This window comes from Phacochoerus africanus, chromosome 5 (assembly GCF_016906955.1).
Source record: "Phacochoerus africanus isolate WHEZ1 chromosome 5, ROS_Pafr_v1, whole genome shotgun sequence".
Lineage (NCBI taxonomy): Eukaryota > Metazoa > Chordata > Mammalia > Artiodactyla > Suidae > Phacochoerus > Phacochoerus africanus.
The window spans coordinates 43,835,829-43,849,999 of NC_062548.1; the positions used below are offsets into that span (position 1 = coordinate 43,835,829).

General features: G+C 45.2%; 1 protein-coding gene across 10 annotated transcripts in view; it reads right to left on the reverse strand.

The window, feature by feature from the left end:
• Window positions 1-14,171, reverse strand: part of ZNF75A (zinc finger protein 75a) — a 66,126-nt gene that overhangs the window by 23,741 nt on the left and 28,214 nt on the right. For 7 of the 10 annotated variants that reach the window (XR_007134966.1, XR_007134962.1, XR_007134965.1 and 4 more), the window contains 3 exons: window positions 13,832-13,942; window positions 12,361-13,194; window positions 4,009-4,207 (listed from right to left, as the gene is read on the reverse strand). Coding sequence is in view for 1 of the 10 variants with exons in the window: in XM_047780715.1 (XP_047636671.1) it covers window positions 12,596-13,194; window positions 13,832-13,942 (710 nt within the window). In the remaining 9 variants the exon portion in view is untranslated. Of the gene's footprint in view, window positions 1-4,008; window positions 4,208-9,173; window positions 9,365-12,304; window positions 13,195-13,831; window positions 13,943-14,171 lie in introns of those variants that run through there. The other 3 variants (XR_007134964.1, XR_007134963.1, XM_047780715.1) reach the window with 3 other exon arrangements.

Consider the following 14,171-nt stretch of genomic DNA (forward strand, 5'->3'; position numbering starts at 1 on the left):
TAAGTTTTGAAATTACTGACAAGGTGCCTCCTACAGTGGCTGAATAACTTAAATTGCCACCAACAGTGTATGAGGCTTCTAATTTCTCAACATCATCATCATTATTGTAATTCTGCTATTTTAGGGTCGTACCCTCGGCATATGGAGGTTCCCAGGTTCGACACAGGGGGTGAATCGGAGCTATACCTCCAGCCTACACCACAGGCACAGGAACAAGGGATCTGAGCCAGGTCTGTGACCTACAGCTCATGGCAGTGCCGGATCCTTAACCCACTGAGCGAGGCCAGGGATTGAACCTGTGTCCACATGGATCCTAGTCGGGTTAGTTAAGCACTTGGCCACAGAGGGAACCCCTCCTCTCCACATTCTTGATAACATGTCTTATTGTCTGTCTTTTCGATGACAGCCACACTAGGGGATATAAGTGAGATCTCAGTTGGTTTGGGTTTGCATTGCCCTGATGGCTGATGATGTTGCATGCCTTTTTATGTGCTGATTGGACATTTGTATATCTTATTGTGAGAAATGGCTCTTCAAATCCATTGCCCTTTTCAACATTAAATTCTCTACCTTTGAGTTTCATGCATGTAGTGTTAAGTAATGTTAGTTGCAATGAAGTTTTGGGAAACAGGCTAGGTGCAGTGCCTGCACCTAGACAAATATGTCTTCAAGCAATAAAATACAAAGCATCTATATAGAACTAAAAATAACTGTGGAAATGGACAATTTGGGCAAATTATGGACAGGAAGATACAATAAAACTAAAAAACCAACTGCCACACCTGAAGAGCCAAGAAAAAAAAATGGGGTCCTATGCATGCCCCCTGTACACAACACTACCAAGTTGAATCAAGGTTGTTAGGAAGGAGGAAAGGAAAGATGATGCTAAGAAGCAGTCAAGAAATGTCTGCTAATGGGCTCCTGGTGTGGCACAGTGGGTTAAGGACCTGGTATTGTCTCTGTGGCAGTACAGGTTTGACCCCTGGCCAGGCTCAGTAGCTTAAGGATCTGGAGTTGCCACAGCTGTGGCAAAGGTCACAGCTGTGGCTCAGATTTAATCCCTGGACCAAGAACTTCCATGTGCCAAGGTGGTGGCAGGAAAAAAAATGTCTGCTACACTCCCCACCTGTAAAACTCCCAAGAGAAGAGAAGAAAGGGCACTGAATGATATCTTCTAAAGCTGCAATATAGACGACTGTGAAGTTATGGTCTGGGATCAGGATAGTTTGCAGGGGTGACAGATTATCTTAATAAAAGGACAGGCAGTGTCTGGGGTGGACAGGAAGAGAGATGCGGAATTCTATGGGGCAACTATTACCCCAACACCAACAACCAAAACACGAGAAAACTACAGGCTACTACCTCTCATGAAATAGATTCAAAAATTCAAAAAATCAACAAAATATTCACAAATCAAATCCAACAAAATATAATAAGAATTATACAGTAGGATTTATTCCAAGAAAGCAAAGCTGGTCCAATATTTAGAAATAAATTAATGTAAACTATCACATCAATGGACTAAAAGAATAAAAATCACATGATCACATTAACAGATGCAAAAAATTATTTGACACAATTCAACAACCCTTCATGATAAAAACCTCAGAAAACCAGGAAGAGAGGATTTCCTTAAATTGAGTTTTTAAAAACCTATACAAATCTTACAACTAATATCATATTTGTTTTTTTTTTTTGTTTGTTTGTTTTAGGGCTGCACCCTTGGCATATGAAAGTTCCCAGACTAGGGGTCAAATCGAAGCTGCAGCTGCTGGCCTACGCCACAGCCACTTGTGACTGAAGCCTCATCTGTAACCTACACCACAGCTCACAGCAATACCAGATCCCTGACCCACTGAGCCAAGGACTGAACCCACATCCTCATGGATACTAGTCAGATTTGTTTCCACTGTGCCACAACAGGAACTTCCAATATCATATTTAATTGTGTTATTAATATGGGAGATTTCTCATTCAGATAAAGAATAAAATAATAATGTCCGTTCTCACTACTTATCTTCACTATCAAACTGGAAGCCCTAAGACAATGCAATAAGAAAAAAAAAAGGAAATAAAACATACAGATTGAGAAAAAAGAAATGAAAATGTATTTGTTTACAAATGATATGGCCATCTGTATATACAATCTCAAAGAACCAACAAGCAGCTCCTGAATGAAACTAAGAAGGCACATGTATCAAAGCTGAATGTTACAAAGTTACAATACAAGAGTCAATGAACAACTATGTATCAACAATGAACAACTATGTACCAACAATGAACAACTGGAATATGAAATTAAAAACATTATACCACTTAAATTAGGACCTCCAAAAATGAAACAACAAGCCTAAGTATAAACTTAACAATATATGTACAATATCTATAGAAAAACAACTCAAAAAAATCTAAAAGAAGTAAATATAAAAAAATAATATAGATATATTCCATGTTCATGAATAAAGTCTCAATACTATGTATCAAAATGGCAATTCTTCCCAGCTTGATCTGTACATTCAATAGAATCCCAGTAAAAATCCCAACAAGTTATTTTGTGGAAAATTTAAAATATACATGGACAGGCACAAGACCCAGAATAGCCAACACAACATTGAAGGAGAAGAAAAAAGCTGGCAGACTGACATTACCCAACAGTGACTTACTCTAAAGCTAAAATAATCAAGACGGTGCTATTGGGAAGGAATAGAAAAACAGATCAATGGGACAGAATAGAGAGCCCAGAAAGAGACCGACAGGAATATGGGCAAATGACTGTTGACGAAGGTACCGAAGCAATAAAATGGAAGAAAGATAGTCTTTTCAACAAACGGTGCAACAATTTGGACATTCACATGCAAAAAAAAAAAAAAAAAAAATCCAGAGGCAGATTTCACACCTTTCACAAAAATAACTCAAAATAGATTCTGGACCTAAATGTGAACCAAAATGATAACACTCCTAGATGATAAAACACAGGAGAAAACCTAGATGACCTTGGGTTTGGCGATGATACAACGCGAAAGGCACACGCTGCACAAAAGAAATGACTGATAAGCTGGACTTCGTTAATTTTGAAAACTTTTGTTCTGCAAGACCATGTCAGAAGGATGAGAAGACAAGCCACAGACCGGGAGAAAAAAACCTGCCAAACACATCATCTGACAAATATAGAACTTACTGCAAAGAACTCTTAAAATTCAGCAATAAGAAAGTGAACCCCAGGATTAAATAAGGGACAGAATATATGTGAACGAACCTTCCACCAAACAATGTACACAGATGGTAAAAATATATATGTGAAAAGATGCTCCACACATCACGTCAGCAGGGAATTGTGAATGAAAGCAATGAGATACCCTCTACAACCATCCGAATGGGGAAAAATCCACCAACACTGACAACAAACCCTGACAAGGACACGGAGCAATAGGAGCCCTCGCTCACTGCTGATGAAAATGCAAAAGGGCAGAGCACTCCCTCTTACTCTCCTGCAAACTCAGACTGCTTCCTGCCGGAGGATGATTAGAGGACAGACTGTTGCCAGGTCTCTGACCGCACAGGAAAGAAACGGTTTTGGAGGGCACTGCACCCCACTTCCCTATGAGGAAATGGGGTTCTCTCTGAGAACAAGACACCATCCCTAAGAAGGGAGTCCTGGCAACTGCAGAGACAGGGGAGGCTCATGGTTTAGTCGAGGGCGGTGGCCCTTCCAATGTCAGCGTCCCTTTTCCTCTTCTCAAACAGTGGGGGCTGTTAGGCGTGGTGGGGACAGTGGCGGCTGGAGCCCTGACAGCCCGTCTCAGAAAGCACAAGGGGAAGAATGGGAGGTGAGGAGTCACTTAGAAACCAACCCCTGAATCCCGCTCTGTAACTCGCAGGGACAAGAACTTCCTTTCTTCCTACAGCTCTTGCTGCATCTGAACTGGGACCCGGGAAACCTCCATCCTCTCCCTGCACCTTCCCCATCACATCTGAAGACAATTACTTCCTGTCATTCGCCTCACACACCTGCTTTCTTGGGTGGACTGGCGGTTCCTGTTCTTGACCCCGGGGTGCACGTGAGCTCTGAAGGTGGGCGATGTTTCCTGGGGTGTCAGCTTTGTACAAGTGAAGGGCCGTTTCCTCAACTCTCGGGCGAGGTAGTGTTCGCCGTGGCAGATGTTGGCAGCAAGTGAGAATGGTGTTGCCAAAACACTGGGATCTTCTCCTGGATACAGAAGATGCCAAACACAACTGCTTGTACTGCTGGAGAAACACATTCTTTGGCTTAGAGCTCGCAAGAGAGAGGTCGCCATGTCCTCTTCCTAGAAAGAGCATGCGGAGTACGGGTTCTCCTGTGATCACAGGGTCTAGGCATGGGGACTGAAGCTCCAACTTCCTCATGTTTAATGGCGATGCCTATCCCACCACCCAAGAGGCTGTGTGGTGTGGAGGAAATAGTAATTGTCTGTAAGGTGGTGTGGGATGTACTTTTGTTCCACTAATTCAGATGTTGTGTCAGGTTCCCATAATGGTGAAGGTGGAAATTAGACTCGTGTTTCCCAAAGCAGTGCTCCACAAAACTGTCCGAGAGATGCTGGGTGTGAAGGTCACACAAACCACCCCCAGCACCACGATCAAGCAAGGCTGGCAGCACTGAATGCTTATCCTCCTCTTTTACCTAGAGTTTTTACTGTACATTTAAACATAAACACTAAGAAATCCTTCTACAACAAAATGCTGATTTTAACCACTGTCTCTGCATTTACTTGGGTGCAGAATACTTTCTGCATATCTCACAGTGTTCTCTGCCTACCAGTTTGGGACCCACTGGCAAAACTGATTTCTAAGGCCTCTTCCAGATCCTTTTACAGGCCTCAGTGCTGAGACAGTCTGTGGGAAGAGATATGGGCATTCAGGCCTTTACTGCTGGCAAGGGATGGAGAGCAGACGTCGTGGCGGTGGGTGCTGGGAAGAGAGGCGACCTGAGTGGAGGTGCTTTTCCTGGGGTGCCCATGGGATCCAGTCTTCCCATTCCAGGGTGAAGCTCCCAGAGCTCCAGGCTAGAACATTCATGCAGACAGAACGATAGCCTTAGACACCCCAATGAATGTATCTGCGCTCCTTCAGGTGACAGGCATGCGCTCTCCTTCCACCTCTGCTAGTAAACGAAGAACAGCACCAGGCCTCAAGGCCATCATGCACCTGAGTAACCAAGGCCAGTGTCCAGATGGCTGTGGCAGGTTCTCCTGCTTAAGTTGACCTCGGAACAACAACACGGGTTTGAACTGTGTGGCTCAACACACACGTGAACTATTTTGCAATAGTTATTATGGTACCACATGATTTATGGTGGTTGAAGCTGTAGATGCAGCACCACAAACACAGAGGGCCAACTGTAAAGTCGTACGTGGATTTTTGACTGTGCAAAAGTTGGCGCCCATAACCTACCCTGTGCGTTGTTCCAGGGTCAACTGTATTTTCATCCTTGTATTCTTTATACATTATGTCAGTCTTGTGCTCAACACTGAAGATTCAAGGCTACAAAAGCCAGACATAGCCCCTGCCCTCCTGATGCTTATGTTCTAAAAGTTTAAGAAAAAAAAAACATGTAAACAAACCCACTAACTCTATCTTGTGAAACGTGCTATGAGGGAACAAAACAGTGTCCTAAGTCGTAAGAGCAGACATGACTCACTGGTTCATGAGCAAAGGTCAAGGGAGGACAGAGCCCTTGTGAAAGCTTGGATTTCAAAATGCGGGAACTTTGGAGAGATCCAAGAGGAGAGCAGTGTAGAAGCATCTCTCCACTCAAAGAGTAACACTGGGAGTATGCGCTGCTCCTTTAAGGAGGATAAACAGCTTTGATGCTGAGTAATGTTTACTCACCATAGTTTAAGTTGACCCCTGAACAACATGGCTTTGAAATGTTATAGTAGGAAGAAAACAATAAAAAAACCCTTTTTCCCTAATTCCTCTGTGTAAGAAACTATTGTTCCTTAAGCTGTTAACTTTTTTTTTTCCCTTTTGTCTTTTCTGGGGCCACACCCATGGCATACAGACGTTACCAGGCTAGGGATCCAATCAGAGCTGTAGCTGCCGGCCTACACCACAGCCACAGCAATGAGGGATCCGAGCTGCGTCTGTGACCCACACCACAGCTCAGAGCAACTCTGGATCCTTAACCCACTGAGTGAAGCCAGGGATTGAACCCACAACCTCATGGTTCCTGGTCGGATTCGTTACCTACTGAGCCACAACGGCAACTCCAAGCTATTAACATTTTTAAAAGACTCATCTAAAATTAAAATCACCTTACTCTTCTCTTTGTCAACATGAAAGATCCTTCACTTTTGTTTTTTCAAATGCTTTGAAACTGTTCAGTGTTTGCACAAGTCATGGACAACTGCTTGGTGTGAAAAGTATGATGGTGGAGGAATTCCCCTGGTGGCCCACAGGGTTAAGACTATGGCGTTATCATTGCTGTGGCTCAGGTCGCATCTGTGGTGCAGGTTCTCCCCCTGGGCCGAGAACTTCTGCAGGCCTTGGATAGGGGTGCGGGGGAGAGAGGGAGGAGAGGAGGGAAGAAGGAAGAACGGATTATGGAATCAACGATCATGATAGAAATTTGACATTCACTGGCCTAAAAAATTTAACAGAAAGGTTTCTTTCTTTTTCCTTGAAGGTGCAGTGAATTCAAATACCATAATCCTTAAATTTTTGTGTGAGTGCTTTGATCTGCGTGATGTGAGATTCATCATCCTACTGTGGTAGAAATGAGAAGCAGCTCGGAGAGTTTTCCTCAGTCTGAAACTGAGTGAAAGACAAGAGCTTGCTTGCATAATCCAAAGGAGAGCTGGATGGGAAATGCACTTTAAGTGAAGCACAGGCTTTATCAAATATCCACGAATCATACTGGAAGAAAGCTCCATAGACAGCTTGGCAGCAGAATGAACATCAGTGTAGCCTAGTATCCTTGCCCACCGGAGAGTTTACACACAATGGAAACCCTACTCATACATGAGTTTGGCAGATGCTTCAGGGCTCCGGCCTTGCTCCCCACTGAACCCACACAAGGAAGAAACTGTGAAAGCATAAGTATGGAAGAGATTCAGCAATGATATGCTTTTGTACTTGTTTAGAACAATCCCAAGAAACAGTGCGGGCGAAGCCTCGTCTCTTAACTGAGGGCACTTCAGAGACTGTACAGTAGGGAACCCACAGAAAGAGAGGGAAAACTTCAGCAAATAACCCACTCTGAGTACCAGACGGAAAGCTCCTGAGAGAAAAGTAAAAAGCAGGCTCGATCCATTACTCACGAGTGGGAACCAACCAGGAGATGCAGAAGGTGCTCGGTAAACACGTGTCAGGGCAGGGACAGCATAAATGTTCGGAAAATACTTCATGGCGTGCAAATCTTCAGAGTTCTCCCAACTGCCCAGATGGACAGAAAGGGCTGCTTTTCATTCTTCCTCTCAAGCTCTCCAGGAGAATTAAACACCTCTCAGTTTCGACAGCTGACGGAAACTCCAGCAGTTTTGTTTATCCAAGCTCTCCTCCTGTTCTTCCTCTCCAATTAAAAGCTACCCTTGCCTGCTCGCTTGCATGTCTCACAAGCGTCCTATCCTAACAAATCTATTTCTTGCCTATCAAAAAAAAAAAAAAAAAAAAAAGCTAGCTGAGGTTCTCAAGAACAGTCCCAGGGAACAGTCAGCTTAAGGATAGAGGATGGTTCTAATACTGTGGCAACTGGGACGAGGGCAAAGAAAGGGCCAAGGATTTAGGGACTAGATTAGGTCTGTGATCCAATTCTCAGAACCAGCCCTGGAGCCACTATAAAACTGTTAACTGAACACACAAGAACAAAGCACCCTCAGGTTTGTCCTAGAAGGCATCTGGTTATGGAGGTCACATTTGAGAACGTTACTGTTTGAGGGTGAACCTAGGACTGTGTCTCATTTTTATAATTTTTTCGATTGATTGATTGTCTTTTCAGGGCCACACCTTCAGCATATGGAAGGCCCCAGGCTACAGGTCGAATCAGAGCTGCAGTTGCAGCCTACACCACAGCCACAGCCGATCCGAGCCAAATCTGCAAACTATACCACAGCTCTCGGCAACAACAGATCCATTGATTGAGGCCACATCCGAGTCTTCATGGATACTAGTCAGATTCTTAACCCACTAAGCCACAATGGGAACTCCAGGTTTTAAACCAAACCTCAGACGATACTGGTTTTAGCTTGTTGTTTTACTAATCTGCTCTTATTCCTGTGATGAGCTATAGAAATGCCTTCTTGCAGCTTTGGACACATCCAGCCCAAATTCCAAATATAGGAGTGGGAAGTCAATGTGCTGCTGATGGGTGGCTGAGCTAGGACTTTCCCAGCAAAGGATTCTCACTCCCCAACTGGAGCATCCTGTTCCTGCTTTCCTGCCCAAGCCTCCTCCCAACTGTAACCTTTTACCCCAGGAAGAGAAGCCACCTTCCCTCTACACAAATCTGGGAAAATCTGACAACCTAACTCCTGAATTTTTTTTTTTTTTTTTTTTTGAGCAGAACTCACAGAAGGTACAACAGAGGTGTTTACCAAACCATTCCTTGAAGTCTACTGCAATCACATGGGGATGGAAAGAAACCCCTAACTTCCCCCAGCACTGTGACCAAAAGAAACGCTTCTGGTGCATGTGGGGCTGTGCAACAGGGGAACTCAGGGCGACAGACACAAGGAAGACGTGTAAGCCCAGAAAAAGGGAGAAAGAGATGGCTGCCTCATCCACTTCAGCCACTGACCGACCCAGGATCTGTCCCAGGTAAGCAATCAGTCTTTCCTTCCTATCACCAAGTTTTTTTGTTTGTTTGTTTGATTTGGCTTTGGCTGCAACATGGCATATGGAAATTCCCAAGCCAGGGATCAAATCCGAGTGGCAGCTACAACTTACGCAACAGGAATGACAATGCCAGTTCTTTAACCCATAGCCCCGGGTCAAGGACTGAACACGCACTGCTGCAGAAACTATGTCAGATCTTTAACCCAATGCACCACAGCCCAGCAACACCTCACCAACAGTTTTGTAAGCTCCGAAGTGTCCCCATCAGTGTTAGGCCAGGTGGAATGTCAAGCTCTAGAATAGCCAGTCCTATTAAAACAGGCCAGATTATGCTGCAGAAACACACGGCACCAACATCCCAGTGAGTAGACACAACAAAACTTTATTGATCTTTCCCAGAAAATCCATTAGGTCTGGGGGGAGCCCTCTCCAGAACAGAAGACCCACCCCAAATATGGGGGCTCAGCCAGCCCTGCAGCCTGTTCTGACCTGGTGACTCCTCTCTCCGTAAGTGCTTACGTGACTGCGGCAAGAAAAGACAGCACCAGAGAGTCTGCAACAACAGAGAAATGCCTGAGCCAAGACCAGAGATTTCTGCTCACAACCCACTGCTCGAAACTATCTCATGACCCTGTCAAACGGCGAGGACCAAAAAGCATGGCCGCTCCCTTCTTACTGGCCATTAGGACACAAGGTCCGTGAGGACATGGTTCTTTTTTTTTTTTTTTTTTGTCTTTTTTGTCATTTCTTAGGCTGCTCCCGCGGCATATGGAGATTCCCAGGCTCGGGGTCGAATCGGAGCTGTAGCCACCAGCCTACACCAGAGCCACAGCAACGCGGGATCCGAGCCACGTCTGCAACCTACACCACAGCTCACGGCAACGCCGGATCCTTAACCCACTGAGCAAGGCCAGGGATGGAACCGGGTTCATTAACCCCTGCGCCACGACGGGAACTCCGAGGACGTGGTTCTGACGCCTTGTCCACGACTACACCCTTCGTTTAGAAGGGGACCTGGGCACATAACAGACACTCATTCAATTCAATGAATGAAAGCAGTGCCAGCGAGAAACCCACACGTCCACCTTGGGAGGAGAGCGAGCCCCAGGGCTGTAAGGCTGAGGGTGCTGGGCAAGAGCTCTGCAGACCAGAGCCTCAGAGCTGGCTGTGCTTAAGAAAGGACACGTGCTCTGGGTCCTCTCAGGGAAGACGACGACATCCGGCTGGAACACCAGACCAACAGCCCAGCTGGCTTACACCATAAACCTCCGAAGCCAAGGACCAAATCAACCAAGGGAATCACCGCCACCACTGCCCGGCTCCTGGAAGGAGCTGCAACAGCCACAGGAGCATCTGCTTCTTCACGGCAGTCAGGCCCCCAGCGTATCCCGGGGACCCGGGGAAAGGGAAGGAAATGCACACAGACTGAGGCTCTGCTGTTGGCCCGGCTGGCAGGTGCTTTTTCCTTCATCAGTCCCTCTCCTCCCCACAAAGACCCTGAGTTGAGGGTTACCTCCAGGGCATAGAGAGAACGGAGACTTAAGAGTGGTTCAGGAACCAACCCAGAAACACGGATGCTTTACAAGCTAGAAAGAGATACAACACAACGTCATCTGGCCTGGCTGTGCAGAGATCACACACAGGTCAGGCCTGCCTGACAAGCTAAGTGACAGCCACAGCCCCGCTGGCAACGGGGTCTTCACAAGCCTCCGTTATCTCTTCAAGCCTCAATGTCCCTATCTGTAAAGGGAAGACAGCATTTGACCCCATTCCCGATTATACCTGAAGCTCTCACAGGGACACATCTGAGTCACTGTCGCAGAGAAGAGGGTGTTACAAGACAACCCACAGCCTCCAGGGGTTTTCGGCAGTCTATCGAATGGGTCAGCCAGGGCTGCTGGTACATGCTACGCTGGAGAACACACGGACAGGACGACCTTGCCTGCTTCATGGTGTAGAGTGTACGTCAACCAAGGCGGATGTGGCTTCGCCCGTCCTTGCCCGCTACTCAGCATCACTTCCCCAACCTCTCCTTTTGGGAACCTGGATTCCCACGGCACCACCCCCAGGGACCCACAGGATCCTGGTGCAGCAAACACTACAGGTCTCAGAACTCTGCCCATGGTCGTAATAACAAACAAAAGCCAAGTTAAAATGCAAACAGGAGTTCCCATCGTGGCACAGTGGTTAACGAATCCGACTAGGAACCATGGGGTTGTGGGTTTGATCCGTGGCCTTGCTCAGTGGGTTAAGGATCCGGCGTTGCCGTTAGCTGTGATGTAGGTCACAGACGCGGCTCGGATCCTGCGTTGCTGTGGCACTGGCATAGGCTAGTGCCTACAGGTCCGATTAGACCCCTAGTCTGGGAATATCCATATGCCGCAGGAGTGGCCCAAGAAATGGCAAAGAGACCAAAATAAATAAATAAATGAAGTAAAATAAAATGCAAACAGACAAAAACCTGTGAAGCTGATTTTGAATTCCCATTAATTTCCACTGAGGTCTCAGAAAAGTGCTCACTTTTATGGCTAAATTGTCATATTGGCATTTTGAAGTAAGTAGTCTAGTTTGTTTGACTGTAAAAATTCTTCTTCACATGTAATATATACCCCAAGTCTAAAAATTCTAACCCATGTGCACATTACAGGCCACTCCTTCTTTGAAACACCACCACTGAGGCATAAGATAGTGCATTGTAAGTGCACCTGGCAGTCTCCACCGTGAAGTAAACAGGATTTCATCACAGTAAAATTTGTGCTAATAGGATTCAAGAAGTAGTCACTAAAATATTCAAAAAGCTCAAATGACGTCAAATTTGGGACTACTGTCCAAGGACAAAACAGAATTAGAAATTGCAATTTGCTTTTGAAAAACTTTATATTATAGAATTCATTTCTGCCCCATGAGACCAGTAAAAGTGGTAAGCTGGCTACCTGGTATTAATTAAAGATACATTATTACTGCTTTTTTGCTGTGCAAGACCATGCTGCAAATGTTCCCATCACATGCAGTTAAGAGAGGCTGGGGAGATCAATGCAAATCAAGTGTTTACCTTTGTGACCAAGGAAGACATAAGGATTTATGACTGCATCCACCAAAAAAAAAAAAAAATAGTAGTTCCTGTTGTGGCTCAGTGGTTAGCGAATCTGACTAGGAACCATGAGGTTGCAGGTTTGATCCCTGGCCTTGCTCAGTGGGTTGAGGATCCGGCATTGCCGTGAGCTGTGGTGTAGGTCGCAGATGTGGTTTGGATCTGGCATTGCTGGGGCTGTGGCATCGGACGGCAGCTACAGCTCCGATTAGACCCTGGCCTGGGAACCTCCATATGCCACGGGTATGCCCTAGAAAAGCCAAAAAGCCAAAAAGCCAAAAAAAAAAAAAAAAAAAGACTGCATCCACCCAAAGCAGATTTTGCTACATTGCCAGGTATGATCTTCAAACAGCTTTTTCCCTACTCAGAATGTTCTTAGAATACTTTTTTTTTTTTTTTAACTAAAAGGAATTCCCTGAAAGCTTTAAGTAGAAACATGAAGTAGTATAACTACTAACCTTTCCCCTCCACAGTCAACCCTGATTCTTTTCTGTGAAACATGCTTCTATCACCAAATTTCCCAGTGGTGTAAATTCTTCATGCTTTGTAACTTTGTGTTTTTCATAACTTTAGTGTCAAGCTCTGTTTCATTATCTCTTCAGTCTCAGGCCACTGGTCATGCATCCTTCACTGCTGTCAAAGTTTCTGCCATCGAAAAAGTCCTGAGAACACAATGAAGCTCCTCCTGCAGGGCTACAGGTGGGTCCTCCGGTGTTTAATAAGGTGCGAATTCTGACTAAATTTCTTCCCACATTCGTGACATGTAAAGGGCTTCTCTCCAGTGTGAGTTCTCTGGTGTGTGTGGAGATGTGAATTTTGACTGAAGCTTTTCCCACACCACGAACATCTATATGGTTTTATTCCTTGGTGTGTTGTTAGGTGCTTATTAAGATCTGACCTCCACCTAAATCTCTTATCACACTGCTGACATTTATACGGTTTCTCTTCGGTGTGAATTCTCTGGTGTTTAATAAGGTCAGAGCTAACTCTGAAGCTTTTCCCACATTCCTGGCATTTAAAAGCCTTCTCCCCTGCACGTTCCTTCTTGTGAAGCTCCATAAGTTTCAGCAGCTCTTCTTCCCACCAGTTTGAGAGATTCTTTCCTTCCTTCACTGGAAAATCTTGGTGCCATTTCCCCAACCTATGTACATCACCATGAGTTTCTCTGCCCGTTGTTTTCTGGGGAACATCTGCTCTAGCTTTTTTTGATACTGCATTTCCTGGTGCTTGTATTTCTAAGTCAGAAAGATACATAGCTTGATGATCATCAGGGTCATTTTTCAGCATTATCTCTGTTGGGATAAACATAAGAAACAGCTAAATGTACGTCAAAGAAACAAAACCACACATGCAGGGGGAAAAAAAAGAGCAATATTCACTGATTTAAAAAACAATAGGGGAGCACTGCCTTGAGCTATGGTGTAGGTTGCAGACATGGCTCAGATCCCACATTGCTGTGGCGGTGGTGTAGGCCGGCAGCTATAGCTCCAATTTGACCCCTAGCCTGGGAACTGCCATATGCTCTACAAAGCAAAAAAAAAAAAAAAAAAAAAAACCAATAGGGGAGTTTCTGTCATGGCTCAGCGGAAACAAATCTGACCAGAAACCATGAGGTTGTGTGTTCGATCCCTGGCCTCACTCAGTGGGTTAAGGATCCAGGGTTGCCATGAGCTGTGGTGTAGGTCACAGATGTGGCTCAGATCTGGCCTTGCTGTGGCTGTGGCTGTGGCCAGCAGCAACAGCTCTGATTAGACCCTTAACCTGGGAACCTGGGAACCTCCATATGCCACGGGTGCAGCCCTATAAAGACAAAAGACTAAAAACAACAACAACAATAGGGAAAGAGAATCTTAAAATGTTAGCCTTTTGGAAAGTTTCGTACCAAGGAAAATTTCTCCTCTTTCGGCACTCCTCTTACAGTATACTTACCTGGAAGCACATCTCTACTATCGTCCTTGAACTGTGGGGATCCTTGAATCCACGGCACTTCCTCATGTTCTAAGCAGGAGATCACTTTAGGTTTGGGGAACACAAACAATGCTGTGAAATAAAAAACTGAGGTCAAGGATTGGAACTAAACAGAGTTAATTAACTCCAGACTACTTCAGGAAGAGCAAAGGACACTTTAACAGTTTGCTACTGTGAATGATTAAATGGACACTTTCATACCCACTATTAAGTTTCTATTACACTGCATTTGTGAGCAGACATGCAACGTGGAGACTGAGAAATACACCTAAGCTGGACAAATGAAAAGGATAGAGTATGG